This window comes from Neovison vison, chromosome 13 (genome assembly GCF_020171115.1).
Source record: "Neovison vison isolate M4711 chromosome 13, ASM_NN_V1, whole genome shotgun sequence".
NCBI classification, from domain to species: Eukaryota; Metazoa; Chordata; class Mammalia; order Carnivora; family Mustelidae; genus Neogale; species Neogale vison.
The window spans coordinates 106,935,928-106,951,841 of NC_058103.1; the positions used below are offsets into that span (position 1 = coordinate 106,935,928).

General features: G+C 54.2%; 1 protein-coding gene across 1 annotated transcript in view; it reads right to left on the reverse strand.

Moving 5' to 3' along the window:
• Positions 1 to 12,396, reverse strand: part of IGDCC3 (immunoglobulin superfamily DCC subclass member 3) — a 42,600-nt gene extending 30,204 nt beyond the window's left edge. The window contains exons 1-2 of the mRNA XM_044230714.1: positions 12,247 to 12,396; positions 11,108 to 11,413 (exon numbers count right to left, since the gene is read on the reverse strand). Of these exons, the coding sequence (XP_044086649.1) occupies positions 11,108 to 11,381 (274 nt within the window). The 5' untranslated portion in view covers positions 11,382 to 11,413; positions 12,247 to 12,396. The remainder of the gene's footprint in view (positions 1 to 11,107; positions 11,414 to 12,246) is intronic.
• Between the last annotated feature and the right edge of the window lie 3,518 nt (positions 12,397 to 15,914).

The following is a 15,914-nucleotide window of genomic DNA, read 5'->3' on the forward strand; positions in this document are numbered from 1 at the left end:
TCAGGAGAGAGGCATCCAACCCCAGGAGGCCTTAGGCCACCCTGCCTAGGCAAGGGGACAGCACAAGGACAATCAGCAGCTTGGTTCCTGTAGGCTGATTATGGCTCTTCTCTCCTCCTCCTCTCCCCCACCCCGATGGGACCCCTGGGGAGAAGGATCCTTCTCTAGCCACACCAGTTCCTCTCCTGTGATTTGTTCTGAATTTTCAAACAAAGAGTAATTATGACAGATGTGGAGCAATCAGCGTCATTATGCGGAAACAAGAAAGGGAAAGGGAGTTGAGGGGGCCCCATGGGGGAGGGGAACTTGTCTTTCCTCCTCAGGAAGCAGCAGCTCCCACCTCCAGCGCCAGCAGCCCTGGCACCCTCTCAACTTCCTCGCCTGCCAGGAACCTGCATCCTGCACTCGGGGCAGAGCAAGACTTCTCTGTGCAGAGCCTGCCAGCCTAACTGGCCCTCCACGCTGTGGGCCTCCAGCAGCGGCTCTGGGCGGGGGGGGGGGGGGGGGGGGCGTGTAGCCCATCCTGCCCCAGCTGGAAGTGGCTCCCACTTTGGCCAGGGTTCAAGGCTCTGCTCCCAACACTCCCCATCTCCACCCTGTATGTGTCAAGGTACCCAGCTCTATTTCTACGGCAGTAATTCGGATTCTGTTCTCCAGGGACTCCAGCCCCCTCTAAAGGCCCTCAGGCCATTGATCTTTGGGTCTGGCAGACCTGGGTTTAAATCCCAGCTTCAGGGCGCCTGGGTGGCTCAGTGGGTTAAGCCGCTGCCTTCGGCTCAGGTCATGATCTCAGGGTCCTGGGATCGGGTCCCACATCGGGCTCTCTGCTCTGCAGGGAGCCTGCTTCCTCCTCTCTCTCTGCCTGCCTCTCTGCCTACTTGTAATCTCTCTCTGTCAAATAAATAAATAAAAAATCTTTAAATCCCAGCTTCACTACTTATACTGTGTGCCCTTGGGCAAGTTAATGAACCATCCTGGGCTTCTGTTTACTCATCTGTAAAATAGGGCTAGTAATACCTATTAAGGGAAATGTTGTGGGAATTAAGTAAATTAACACATCAAGGCCTTAGGACAGTGCGGCCCCATATTACTAGGAAGATTTCTACTAGTTAGTTCAGTGCACGTGCCCACACACAGGTCACCCTCGAATCACAAGGCTCAGCATCCAGTATGCTCTGGAAACTTGGAGGCCCCCGAAATACGCCGTAGATGTCAGGAGCCCACACTCAACGTTTCCTGGTCAACAAATATCCAGAACCACAATCACAGATAAAGCCTAGGGCAGGGCAGGGCACAAGAAAAAGAGAAATATATGTATACATGTACCAGCTTCCCCTCGGTGCAGGGAGCACATAAAAAGACCCCTCCCCTCCCCATCCGGAGAGGCACCAGGCCTGTGAGAGCGGTGAGGTGCCCAGGAGGCTCTCTTACCTGCCCAGGCTGGAGAACCAGCCACGTCCCTGGGCAGGTTACCTACTTGGAGACTCAGTTTTCAAGTCTGTAAAATGAGAAGCTTGGACCAGATGAGCTCCAAAACTAGTCCCTCTGCTCTGGATGCCTATGGTCCCGCTGGAGGCTGGGAAGCCTCCAAGGTCCTAGCTAGGGGGAGTTCTGCAGGGTCTTTTGCTGCAGCCTACAACTCAGGGAAAGGGTGAGGACTCTGTTCTCTCTCATGGTGGTCTGCCCCTCCTCTCCATTTAGGAGGTCTGGTCTCCGTCTGCCCACCCTAAGGCCCTGGAGCCTCTCTTTGGTCCCCCCTTCACATTCCAGTGGCCTTGGGGCAGCAGCCAGACCAGAAAGTCCAGTTCCTGCCCATTATCACTGCTCGCATCTGTACTGCAACCCAACACCAGCATTCCAGAGAGCGGCCTGGGGCTGCCCCCACCACCCACCGTGGTCAGTGTCCAGGCTCAGAGACAAGCCTCAAGCAGGGGCCAGTGTTCTCAGATTCCTCCCAGGGAAGGTCTGCCCCCAGGGGGCTCTGGCTTGCTGGGAAGGCCATGGACCATTTCCATGGGGGTCATCTTTAAACCTCACCCTCTCCGTCTCCTCTTCTTATCTCTTTGCTCTGTGCCCAGGACTGAGCTTCTCAGGAGGCTCTCCTCCCCAGCAAAGAGAGGATGGTGGACACAGGGTTGCCACAATTGGAGAAACAGGCAGGAGGAAGAACAGAACAAGGGAGAGAGGAGCAGGAGAAAGGACAGAGAGGGAGGAACAAGGGCTGAGGACAACAAAGACAAAGATGTTAAGCAGGACCCCACAGTAAGGCAGAGGTGGAGTGCAGTCTGTGGGAGAGTGTCAAAGCCAAGATCCAGAGAGGAGAGAGAGAAAAGTGCGTGGGAGAAGCTGGGAGGTGAACCCGCTGCATCACATTTTTCTTCCCCTGCTGGCTGGCTGACTCCCTCCATCTCCCTGGGGTCTGGGGTCTGGCCAGGAGCTCCTCCTGCTTGCCCCTCCTCAGGCCTTGGCTCAACCCCTGCCTTTCCACCCTCACTGGTCCCAGTGGCACGTGTCCAGGCACCCCTTCTCAGGAAGCCACTGGGACTGCTCCCATCTGTCTTTTGTCCTAACCTTATACTTGAGGGCAGTCACAAGAGTTGGGATAGCATTTCTTGGAGGCGGTGAACCGGAAGCAAGATGAGAAATCAAAGAGTGACCCTTGGGGGGGGGGGATACGGAGCCACACAGGCCAGCGGGCTCGGACTGCAGTCAGACTGTTGCCACTGCCTAATAAATAACTAAGAATACGGTGTCAAGTCCCAAGGTCCTCCCATGCCTGCAAGCCCATGAGGTGAGCCCCCACTCTCCACCAGTGACCTGAGGATTATCTTCCTCTTCTCTCGCTTCAGCTGGCTGAGTATCACTCCTTGTGGGACCTAAACATCACCGGCCATTGTCTCTTGGCCTGTGCCTGTTCTGTCCACTCTAGCCTTCCAGTCTGGCCACAATGCCCAAGGGAAGTGCTTGGAGAAGAGAGGGACCCCAATCCTGGGCTCCATACACCTCCTTTAGGCACACACCTGCACGCTCAGGTCCCCACACAGGTCCACGTGGCAGCACACACACACTACAGGTCTCTCCATTCCTGCGTGCAACAAGGCTACGGTCAGAGAAGCTTTGGGTGCCCTAGGTGAATCACACAAGACAGACATTTTTTGAATCACTTGGTCCAGTTTAAACAAAGACAGCCGCGAGCAGTTTGGTTTTCCATCCCACATGCCCTTCTGTTCCATTCTACTGTTTTTGAAGCCTGTGTAGAACAGCCTCCAAGCTGCTGTGAAAAGTCTCTCTCTCTCTCTCTCTCTCTCTCTCACACACACACACACACACACACACACACACACACACTCTCTGGCCGGCAGGGACTCTGGAGAGGAGAAGGAAAGGCAATACAAGAAAGCCAGGAGTGAAAAAGTCCTTTCTCCCTGGGGGCGGGGAGGGGACAAGGGGTTAAGGGGGGGCTGGGGGCCTGTTTCATTTGCAGGCTGCAAATGCCTCTCCTATTCACGGGCCCACATTCCCAGCCAAGGCGCCCGGCCACGGACAATGCCGGGAACAGGAACAGAGGAGATTTGCACATTGTGTTCAAGGGGCCAGCTGGCTGCCTGCGACAGTGGAGCCAAGGTGTGGGAACCAGAAGCATTCGACTTCCACATTCGAGTCCTGCGGGTGGGGGCGAGTGGGGCCCTCCCGCCTCAGCTGGGGCCAGTGTGGCTAGGGACAGGGACCTCATCCAGCAAGGGACTGAAGTTCAAGGCAGGAGACCCAGAGACCCACGTCTGAAAGGTGCCAAGTGCTTTGGTCTCCGCCTCACACCCCACGTGGCCAGGAAGAGTCTCAGGTCCTCTGCAGATAAACACCCAGCAGCAGCCGCCCGCGATCTTGCCGATCTTGCCGGGTGTGCTCTGTTCCTGCTCCTGAGCTTCTGCTCCTCTGAGCTATGCTATCAATTACAAGGCCAGGAGAGACACACAGAGAGAGAAAGCAAGGGAGAAGCAGCAAGAGAAACAAGGGAGAGCGAGCTTGTTCATTTAGTTTTTACCAAGCTCCACAGGCGGGGGACGTGAGAAATACAAAAGCAAAGCCCTTTAGGAGCCTGAAGTCTAGTTGAGGAGACAGATGGAATATCCAGCCACAAAACAGTACTTAACAATGGAAGCAGCCATCACTGAGGGGAAGCTTGAGCCTGAGTGCCACAGGCCATGAATCCACCCTGCCTTAGCAGGGGGAGAGGAAACTGATCGGCTAAGGGACAAACAGGGGCAAGAAGAGACTGGGAAAAGGCCCAGCAAAGGCGAGCTTGTCCCCAGGACCCGCTGGATGGCAAACAAGCCTTCACACCTTAGAGTAGACAAGAACCTGAGTCCAAGCACCCACTTTCACAATAAGGAAAGCAAACCCTAGAGAGGGCGAGTGACTTGCCCAGAGCCACGCAGGAGCCCAGTGTCCGGGCAAGCGCCCTTCCATCACACCTCACAGCAGCTAGGGACTGTCCGAGGAGCGTCAGTGGGGTATCAACTGGCATGTGGAAAGGGCCTGACCCTCCCCCATTTGCACCTGACTCTGGTGTAGTTACACGTGAGCTGCGGGAAAGGAGAGCCGGCCTCTGCATTGCCAGCCCGCTTGTCAGCCAGTGACATTTCCCCTGCGACACCTGCTTCCTGCTCCACTTGGTAGGCAGATGTGTGTGATTGAGAGGCAGTTGGTGGGGGCTTCCTCAGGGATACCTCAGCTGAGCTGCCCTTCAAGGAGGAGACAGAAGCTTGGGCTCCATATACCAGGCCTGAGTGTCCAATCTCCAGGTGACACAGGCCTCTGGGGTTCCCAGCCACTGCACCAGGAACCGCTTCCCTACATAGCCCACTGCCCTACCCTGAAACACTTTGGGGTCCCCTCAATACACTGAGCCCCCCACACAAACTGTTCTCCCCATTAGCTCCAGCCCGTGGTTCTTCTGCCACTGCCCCTCTTCCCCAGCTCTGAGTTGGTTCCACCGATCTGGCTCCAGACCCTGATCCCAGATTCACACAACCACGGATCTTGCTGCTAAAAGTGGGTTCCAGAGTAGCTGTTTAAACTGCTTTCCCTCAGATGGGTTGAGAATGAATCAAGATTTTTAGAAGTGGGTGCCTGAGGGTCTGAGAAGTCGGTGGAGGCAGTAGGAGACTCCCTCTTGCCCGACCCCACAGCCTCTTCCTAGGAGTCTGGGCTCACCAAGGGCCTTCCTGGAATCCACACAAGAGGAGCTTAGAACCCCGCATTTCTCAGAATAATAATGTTAATATTTGAGGAACACTTTCTAGGTGCCTTGCACAGTGCTGAGTTCTTCACCCAGACCGTCACAGGTAATCCTCATAACATTCTTTGTTGGGAAGTCCTATTTCCCCATTTTGAGGCTAAGGCATGCCTGGCTGGCTCAGTAGGTAGAGCATGCAACTCTGGGTCATGAGTTTGAGACCCACATTGGGTGTAGAGACTGCTAAAAAATAAGTAAACTTAAAAAAAGTAACCGTAAACAACTTGCATTGGAATTTTAAAAGATAAAATATTATATCTAGAAAATAAAGACTCCATACAGGTAAGTGACTTGTCCATGTCCATCCAGTGGGGGCAGTAGCTTCTGCAGTTAAACCTCACAGCCACTGCTCGGCCTGCCCTGTGGGGACAGCCCCAGGTGGGGAGGGAGGCCATCCTGGCTCTTGGAGGACTGGGCCACCATCCAGATAGGCTGAACCTCATCCTAAATTAGTGGTCAGTACCTAGCACTGACAAAACTACTTAATGTCTAGAGGTCAAGCCCATGCCAGGTTTTTACACCCAATCTACTCATTTCATCCTCCAACAGCCTTGATAGGCTGATAGAGTAATGACCATTTTTTCAGACGAGGGCTCAAGAGGATTAGTAACTCATCGGTGAGTGGCAGAGCTGGGCTTCAAACCCATCTGGGTTTGCTCCTACACCTCATTCTGCCAACCTTACTGTGTTGCCTACACACCCCCACACCAGGGATGGTGGATGGCCTGGGGGGCGGGCTCTGCTCTGGCACCTGTGAACCAGCAGGATCCATCAGTATCGCCTGGCCTTTGGTGAGACATGCAGGACCCCAGGCCTTGGCCTAGACCTACTGATTCAAAATACAAATTTTATCAGGTTCCCCAGGTACTTCATGGGCACAGTAGCATTTGTGAAGTCCTACTCTAGATCACATAGATCTTTGCTCCGATTCTCCAAGGGGCATAGGACCAGGAAGTGAAGAATAGGGCCTGAGGGCATCTGCCTGAGGGGAGTTAAGGGTGGGTCCCCCAAGCATTCCCCTTCCTTGTATCTAGCCCATCTTTTTTTTTTTTTTTTTTTTTAAAGATTTCATTTTGGGGGTGCCTGGGTGGCTCAGTCAGTTAAACATCCCTCTCTCTCTTGATTTCAGCTCAGGTCATGATCTCAGGGTTGTGAGACTCAGCCCAGTCTGGTGCTCACTTCTCTCTCTCAGGGGCCCTGAAGGCACAGTTGGTTGAGCATCCGACTCTTAGTTTTGGCTCATGTCATGATCGCAGGGGTGTGCGATCCAGCCCCACATCAGGCTCAACACCAAGTCTGCTTGAATTTCTCTCTCTCAAATAAATAAATAAATCTTAAAAAAAAAAAAAAAAAAGATTTTCTCTCGCCTTCTGCCCCTCCCCCCACGTCTCCCTCTCTCTCTTAAAAAAAAAAAAAGGTTTTATGTATGTTTGTATGTATTTGAAAGAGAGACTGTGGGGGCGCCTGGGTGGCTCAGTGGGTTAAACCTCTGCCTTTAGCTCAGGTCATGATCTCAGGGTCCTGGGATAGAGCCCCGAATCAGGCCCTCTGCTCAGCAGGGAGCCTGCTTCCTCCTCTCTCTGCCTCTCTGCCTACTTGAGATCTTTCTCTGTGTCAAATAATTAAAATCTTTAAAAAAGAGAGAGAGAGAGATTGTGAATGAGACGAAGAGGGAGAGAGAACCTGAAGCACTCTGGACTGAGCACAGCCTGACCCAGGGCTCCATCCCACAACTGGGAGATCATCACCTGAGCTGAAACCAAAAGTCAGATGCTTAACCGACTGAGCCACCCATGTGCCCCAAAAGATTTTATTTTTAAGTAATCTCTACACCCATCGTGAGGCTCAAACTCACAACCCCAAGATCAAGAGTCACATGTTCCATCTACTGAGCCAACCAGGCGCCCCATTGCTCATCCCTCTTTGGGGTCGTCCAGGTACACAGACTTCAACAGGTGTGAGGCAATGCACATGCTCCCCCTGGGTCAGGTGACACACATACCCTCCCAGGGGCCCTCCAGAGGGATGGCAGAGGGTTTCAGAGGCTAACCTGGCTTCAACCCATACTCTGAGGCTTGAGAGAATCCCCAGGCCCTCCCAGGAAGGAGTTAAAACAGAACAAGTTGCTCTCTGGCTCCAATAATTCCACTCCCTGGTAGATTTCCCTGGTGTACTTCCTAACCGAATCCCAGTGAGGGAGAGGGCTGGGGGCTGGGAACACAGTCAGGCAGTTTGCTTTCACTGGCAATGTCTGTAAAATCACCTTTCGATGAAGAATGCCGTATTGGCTCCCATGTGCCTCCTGTATACTTGGCAAATCATGGGATGTGTCAGTCCTTCCAACCATCCCACAAATGTAGGAGTATATGCACATTTCACAGGTGAGGAATCTGGCCCAGAGAGAGACTAACTTGTCCAGGTCTGTCTCATTATTAACAAGTGTCTCAGTTTGCAGCCTCCAGACCCCAAGCACATGGAACTGCAGGGCAGAAAACCAGACATGCCAGAAGCAGGAATTAGGACCTCAGGTCTTAGGACCCTGAGCCACTCTGTCCTAAAAAGGAGATACTGGGAACAGAAGCCACCAAGGAACCAGCGTGCAATGTAGCCCAGCCTGGTCAGGCCATCTTTTGATGACAACATCTGAGGCCACTGGGATGGAAGAGGGAGCTTTTTTTAAAAGATATTTATTTATTTGACAGACAGAGATCACAAGTAGGCGGAGAAACAGGCAGAGAGAGAGGAGGAAGCAGGCTCCCTGCCCAGCAGAGAGCCTGATGTGGGGCTTGATCCCAGGACCCTGGGATCATGACCTGAGCCGAAGGCAGAGGCTCTAATCCACCGAGGCACCCCAAGAGGGGGCTTTTCTAGCTGTGGCCTCAGACCCAGAGCTCAGAGGCCCCAGCAGGGCTCCCCCCACAGACCTGGGCCCCTGTGTGCCCCACTGGTGAATCCGCTGGGTAGACTGTGTGGCTGTGAGTCGTGCAGAGCCTGCGATTCCCCATTAGCCCCCAGGGAGCAGGCAGGAGACGCAGGAGCTCCAAAGGGCTCCTCACACCTTTCAGCAAGGCACCCTCCCATGTCACACAACATCTGCAGCGCCCGCAGGCACACGGGCAGGGACTTATTACCAAAGGAGAAAACTCAGGCAGCTAATCAGCTTTGGAGGTTTCTAGGGACATCAGCTTGTGAAGTGAGAAAAGGAGATCCAGCCACTCGGTTGCTTGGTACCCAAGCATTCCCCCATGGGGTCACAAGCCTTGCAGGGGAGAGAGAGGCCATATCAGATCGCTGGTGCTTAGAGGCAACCCCCCAGCTGTCCCCAGGACCCCAAAGGATTAACCAGGCTGACCTCACCCACTGGCCCTTCTCCCAGCCCACAGCTCAGTTTCTTATACTGTAGTTTAAGGAGACCAGACATCTTGAAGGTATTACCATTTATAGAAAAGCACATTTACAATTAGCTATATATAAATACCTGAGATTTATCTTCCAGAATTCTAGGCTGGCAATGTAGGGGCCAGTGCTGACACACAAGCTGGGGACAGTGTGGGGATCCTCTCCCCAAGAAATCTTACTTCTCTTCCCGGCCAATCTTGGGGGCCCTGCCCTGCATCCACGTCCACGCTTCTCTTCCTCATACCCCGCCATCTGCTGAGAGGCCGCACCAGCCTTCCCTGCACTGCCGAGAGCTGGCGTGGAGGGGTCGCTGAGCCAGAAGTGATTGGGTCTTTAGGTCCAGGGCTGCCTCCCAGCGAGCTCCATATGGGGGCCTGAATCAGCCTTCTTTAGAACAAAGGGGCATCTTCAACTCAGTGAGAAGCCTCCTGCCTCAGAACGATTCATCACTCACCAGCCATTCTGAGCAACTGGGCAAATGCCCTAAGAGCCAGGAGGAAACTGGCAGGCCCTCAGCCTGGGGAGCAGTGGCATGCCATGGGAGTTAGGCAGGACGGGTAGGGCTTCTACTGCCCAGACTGCAGCCTGGCTCCTCTGCCTACTGCAGCGTCCCGGGATCCCTCTGCCTCTTGATTTTCCCATCTGTCAAATGGGGGCAAAGACTGCCTGTCTTCTCCAGGCCATTGTGATAACTGAACTTTCATGCAGAACACCTAGGGGACCCAGCACACAGCAAGGGCTTGGTAGCATTAGCTGAAATTATACAGGGCACCCGAGTGACTCAGTTGGTTAAGCGGCTGCCCGAATTCCCCTCGGGTCATGATCTCAGGATTCTGGTATGGAGCCCCATACGCTCCCTGCTCAGCGGGGAGTCTGTTTCTCTCTCTGCCTCTGCCTCCTTGCCATCCCTGCTTGTGCTTGCTCTCAAATAAATAAGGAAATAAATAAAATCTTTAAAAAATAGAATTATTGCCAACACCTTTAAGGCATAGCCTCTTTTTTTTTTTTAAAGATTTTATTTATTTATTTGACAGAGAGAAATCACAAGTAGGCAGAGAGGCAGGCAGAGAGAGAGAGAGGGAAGCAGGCTCCCTGCTGAGCAGAGAGCCCGATGTGGGACTCGATCCCCGGACTCCCAGATCATGACCTGAGCCGAAGGCAGCGGCTTAACCCACTGAGCCACCCAGGGGCCCCAAGGCATAGCCTCTTTAAGCAGAGTCTTTAAGAGGCACTCCCCCAGGGAGCCTGGGTGGCTCGGTGGGTTAAGCCGCTGCCTTCGGCTGGGGCCCTGATTTCAGGGTCCTAGGATCGAGTCCCGCATCGGGCTCTCTGCTCCGTGGGGAGCCTGCTTCCTCCTCTCTCTCTGCTTGCCTCTCTGCCTACTTGTGATCTCTCTCTGTCAAATAAATAAATTAAAAAAAAAAAAAAGAGGCACTCCCCCAGAAGTACAAAGTTGTGAGGTAGAGAACTACCTAGCACTTGCTAAAACTTTCGCCTTCTCTCAAGAGCAGTGGTTTTCAAGCCTGACACGCACCTTGCTTCACATCCCCAGCTTGCCAGCTTCAAGATCCATAGATAATTCTGGCTTACACAACCACGAGTGTGCATAAATTAAAGAACAACTGAATTTTTGCGGGACAGGGCAGTAGAACACAGCCATCATTTCGTCTCAACTACTGGTGGTCGATCAGTGTAAGCAAAGCACAATTCTGAAACTGAAACACTCCGCCTGGCTCTTTCTCTCCCATGCAAAACACATCAGATGTCAAGTTACCACCACGTGCACTTTAAAGACTTACAATTTTATTGTTAATTATCCCTCAATAAAGCTGAATTTTTTTTAAAGAGGCACATTAGCATGAAGGTGAGTGGGAGTAATGTCATCATCGTGATAACCTTGAAATTAACCTACCATATTTTTTGTAAAATGAATTGTTGACAAGCTTCCGAATATCATTATCCTACCCAAAAGATCTGAAAGTCACCACGTAATTTAAAATTGCAATGTAGCCAAATTGCCCTTCAAAATTCTCTTAAATCACCCATAAAGTATGACAGTTGTTTCCTGAGACACGAGCATCCCACTCGATGGACTGGGACGCTCCCAGTGCAGCCACGTGGAAGCTAAGACATACCGACCCAAGAGTTGGATAAAAGCTTGCTCTCTTTCTCTCCCTCTCCCTCCAGCAGTATTTGGCTGTATTCTTGCCGAATCCCATTCCAGTCAGTTAAATGAGTACAGGATATAATTCCACCGCCACAAATGACTACTATGTACATCTCAACTGATCCATTATGAGAAATCAGTCCTCCAGAAGGCTGCAGAAGAGGGAATTGCTTCCCCTGCCCCCAACCCCTGGGCAGACCCTGGATCCCCAGTGTAGGAAAAGACAGTAAGGGGTGTCCACTTACTTGCAGCCTGGATTCGAGCCTTCCGGCTGACCACGAGTCCAAAGCGGTTCTGAGCCACACACTCATAGTCACCCTCATCTGAGGGGCTCCCTCCCTGATCCAGCTGGAAGTGAGGGAGCATCAGGGACCCATTCGCCAGCAAGGTGGCGTGGGTACTCTCCAGCAGCTCCACTCCATTCTTTCTCCAGGTGATTCTCACTGGAGGGGTCCCCTCCACCCTGCAGCCCAGCACTACAGGCTGCCCAGGAACTGCAACATCATCACTTGGCTCCATAGCAAAGGCCAATTCGGCAGAGTGGCCAAGACCTGTATGGGGCAGGGGAGATGGAAGGAAAAGGAGAGGTTAGTGTGAACTGAACAGGCAGGAAGAACTTCATACATAGGTGGCCCAAGTTCCCAAAACTGTACACCCACCCCATCTTTCAGTAATGTCAGTAGAAATTTCTATTACATATATAATTTTATGCATTAGAAAGTTCTGTCTTATGCAGTACCTTTCTCAATCAGCAGACCACCTCAGAGAGAGATATTATTTGTACTGTTTCCTCGTTTTACAGACAAGGGAACTGAAGCCCAGAGATAATGAAACAACTTGTCTAGGGTGTCACAATTCATAGTAACACATCTGAGATCCAAAAGTAAGACTGATTCTAACATGGCTGCTACCACTTCTGTGATCACTCTGGCTACACACTGCAGCTTCACAGACTTTTAAGGTCAAAGTGTTCAACCTGTCTTAGCGTCCCATTCCTCATCTGATAGGTACAGGTTGGGCAATGTGCCAGCTCCACTGCCTCTGCCCTAGGGCACTCTATGTTTTGGTTTATGTGGTTATTTTGCTGTTGTCATAAGGAGAATTGAGGGGTACCAAGCGTCAACTCAGAGTTCCTAAAATTCAGGAAGAGGGAGGTTTCTAGAATCCTTACTCTGACCGACCTCACGGCTCCCGTAGAACAAAACTGAGCTGGAAGAAGAGAAGGGGAAGTAGGAGAGAGAGAAGAAAGTGATTGGGGAATGAGGGGGAAGCCCGACAGGAAGCACAAGAGCTCCAATCCCAGGCGTGATGCCAAGTTCCCAACTTCTCCAACGAGCAACTTACCAGACCAGTTATCACCTCACTCCGGGAGGAATGAACCCACCTGGTCTGGAAGGGCAGCCACAGATCCCCTCGTCACATTTCCAGGGAACTAGTGATCCTGGAGCTGGCCCCTCCCCAACAGACAAGCGCCCTCCCTGGTTGGGGGAGACGGAAAGTGGGTGGGGAGAAAGGAGGAGGGGGACCCGCCTTACCGACGATTCCCCCAGCCACAGGGATATGTAATAATTTAAGACATTTGAGGGTCATAACCTTTCAAACCCCTACCCACGCTCCCCCTGCCCTGCATTTCAGCCGCTTCAGCCCCCAACCCAACCCCGGTACAGCAGTCGAGGAATAAAGTTTCTCCTAGATGCGGACGCGGTATTCTGCTTCTCCCGAGCGGAGAGGGAGAACACCGCCTAGACCAGCGTCTTCGGAGAACCTGGGGTGGGAGGGGAAGGGCCTAGATGTGCGCTCCCCTCCCGTGAGATGGGCCCATTACGGCCCCTGAGGGAACAGGGTGGTGGTGACGCAGCTCTGGGCAGCAACGCGGGCAGACCCGGAGCCCGGGGTCAGGGGCGCTCTGCCCGCGCACCCTCCCGGGAAGGGCGGGCACGTAAGCGTCCCCGAAGCTCGCTCCCTCTCGGTCGGCTTCTCTTCCCCTTCCCCGGTGGCGCGGTCTCCTTCGGGTCTCCTCTTCCCCACGCGTGGCCCGCCGGGACTCTGCCTCCTCTTCTGCCTTGGTCTCCGCCGAGCACTCCCGGTGCCAGCGCCAACTCTCGACCCGGGACGTGCCCGGTCGGACCCGCCTCCGTCCCCCCGCTCTTCCCCCCCACGCTCGGCTGCGTTCGGTCTCGGCCGCCTCGGGCTACTCTGGCCCGCAGTCGGGCTCCGCGCACCCCGGCCCGCCCCCTCGGACCGGACTCGGCCCGAGGTGCCCCCCTGGTTCGCTTCTTCCTCTCCCCAACTCCCGCCCGCCCGCCTCGCTTCTGCTCTGCGGCGCTCCATGCTCCTCGGTCTGGGCTTGCGTACTGCCCGAGTCCCGGAGCCTCAGCGCCCCGAATCGGAGTCTCTCCTAGGGGGCCGCGTCCTCAGCATCCTCCTGCCGGCCGGGCCGCCGGCCTCGGGGCCCTCTCCCCCGGCTCCGCCCCGTCCCGCTCGGCTCTCCTTCTCGGACAAGTCCCTCCCGCCCCGGGTCCGCCCGCAGGGTCTGCGCCTCTCTCCCCAGTTCCGCCCCCTCGCGCCCACCTACTCCCCTCTCGCCCTTCCCGGGACTCGGTCCGCGGCCGCCCGGGGCGCTCACCGTTGCTCGGCGCAGGCAGCAGCAGCGGCAGCAGCAGCGGCAGCGGCAGCAGGAGCCGGCGCGGCGCGGCGCGCGGAGCAGCCATGGGGCTCTGGGTCCGCTCGGTTCGGCGAAGCGCGGCTCCGGGGCCTCTGGCGGCTCACAGCGTCCCGCGGGGTCGGCGCCGGGGCCGGGGCCGGGGCTCCGGCCGGGGCCGAGCCCGGGCGGCGGCGGGCTGGGGCCACATGCCTGCCTAGGAGCGCCGGGGGCGCAGGGGGAGCGCCGCTTGCGCCATCTTGCACCCACCCCAGCGATCTGTCAGCCTCGCCCGGGGTGCGCGCTCCGCACTCGCACCGCCCGCGCCCGCCCCGCCCTCCTCCCTCCGCCCGCCGCCCCTCTTCCCTCCCCTCCCGGTCCCCTCCCCCAGCCCCTCTCCCCGGAGGCCCGGTCTGGGGAACAAAAGAGCCGGCGAGCGCTTTAAGCGGCCGGACATTCCCGGCTGCGCGGCGGACGCGCCCCCTGCGCTTTGAACTGTGGCTGGAGCTGCCGGCGCGGTCCCGGGCTACTGCCCCGTACCCCCTGCCCGCGGGCCAGCCCCGGACTTGGGGGGCCGGGGAAGTGGAGAGAGCCAGCGGACTGTCAAGTGGGTCCGGTCTGCGGAGAAACACGCAAAGCCGTGGGGTCTGCTCTGACCCACTGTTTCTGCTGCACCCTGCACCACCGAGTCCAAGTATATGTTTTGGAGATAAACGCCTAAAAGCTGCACAAACTTGTCAAAGGTTCGGTTTTCCGTGGTTTCTGGTCCTGCCACCCAAAGGCTCGGACGTTTCGCTGCAAGACTGGCCTCTCTAAACTACAGAGTTCTGGCATTGAGTGGACCGGAGGTGGAAGGGGTAGGAAGGCAGCTTCCCCGAGGCCGTGGGTCAAAAGTAACGTGGGTTTCGACCCCAGTACTGTCTAGCCCAGCCAACCCAGGCAGTCACTCTCAGAGGTTATCTGAGAGATAAAGATAATCCTATCTCTCCTGCTCGTTGCCAGGGATATTTAAAGGACACGGGTTCTAACAAATGACCTGGTATCTGGGAAAGCAAACTGAAAGTCGAAACTCCCAATAACATTTCTATGTCACAAAGAAGACTCTCAATGTTTCATGTCTGAGAACACGTGAGCCAAGGAGTGCACGAATTTTAGGGAAGATAGTTATGTATTACCTCTTAGGAGATACATACCCATGTTAATGCTCAGAGATCTTGAATCTTGGCCACTCATTATTAAATGATCTTCTGTTGAGTCCAGCGTGATGAGCTAGTCCATCTATTCCGTTCTAAGATCAGGAGATTTAAAGATGGTCCTCTTTGCCTCACTCAGCTATTTCTTCTTCCAACATTGGACTGGGATGAGGAGGAATAACTAGGTTTCTCTTTTGATACCAACTCTGGAATCTTGGAGTCAGGAGTGTTAACCATCCATAAACCTAACTTTGGTGCAGATGAGTAAAAAAGTGCAGGCCTCCAGAGATCAGATAAGTTTACTGCTGGTGGGGTTTGCCCAGCCCAGGACTCCTGACTCTCCAGTAGCAGTTGGAAGATGAGTCTAGAAGGCAGGACTTGAGGTATATGAGTGAGCCATGGGAGGCAGTGGAGAAATTCAAGGTTGGAGAACACACCCAAACCCCAAACCAATTTCACCATGAGGAGGGGCAGGAGTGATGGGCCTCCACTGGCCATAAGAAAGGGAGGGAGGGGGGCTGCCGGGGCCCAGAGTCCTGGACTTCCCTCCTGCAGGGCTTGAATTCTCAACAACCCCTTCTTGACTTGTCCTAGACTCAGAGAGGTCAAATTGGTGTCCTGAGTTGCTGTCATTTTAAATTCATTTTGACAAGTGTTTAATTCTTCTTTATCACAACCCTTGGTCTGAGAGTGATATGCAAATAATGGCTATTCGCCTGCCTGCAGAATGTGCAGTATCTCTCCCTGTGATCTGTCAATTAACACGGGTCTGGCCCATCAGCCACTTTAGGGGTGGTCCCAGGCAGGGCAGCCTCTGGTTCTTGGTTCCCTCAGTAGAAAAGCATGCTTCCTACCAGGCTCTGGAAAGATCTTAGCAGAGTATCATCCTGAGATGCATGTGGGGCGTGGGTGTGGAGTTTTGCGCGTGGCTGCATGCCCATGTTTGAGTTAACGGATCCAAGGGTGTTTGTGAAGGTGAGTGTGTGTGTGCGTGGGTCTCTAAGCTTGTAGGCACAGTGTCCATATGTGTTACCATGCAGCCGTGAGCAACTCTGGAGACCAGAGTTACACAGAAAAATAGTTGTTAAGGCCAAATCTCTGGAGTTGCTCGTTCACTTCTCCTTTGCACCCAAGAAAGTTAAAAAAAAAAAAAAAAAAAAAAGCCTGTGCCCAGTTGGAAAGAGATTCCCCAAGAAAGCCTGTAAGTTTGCAATCAAA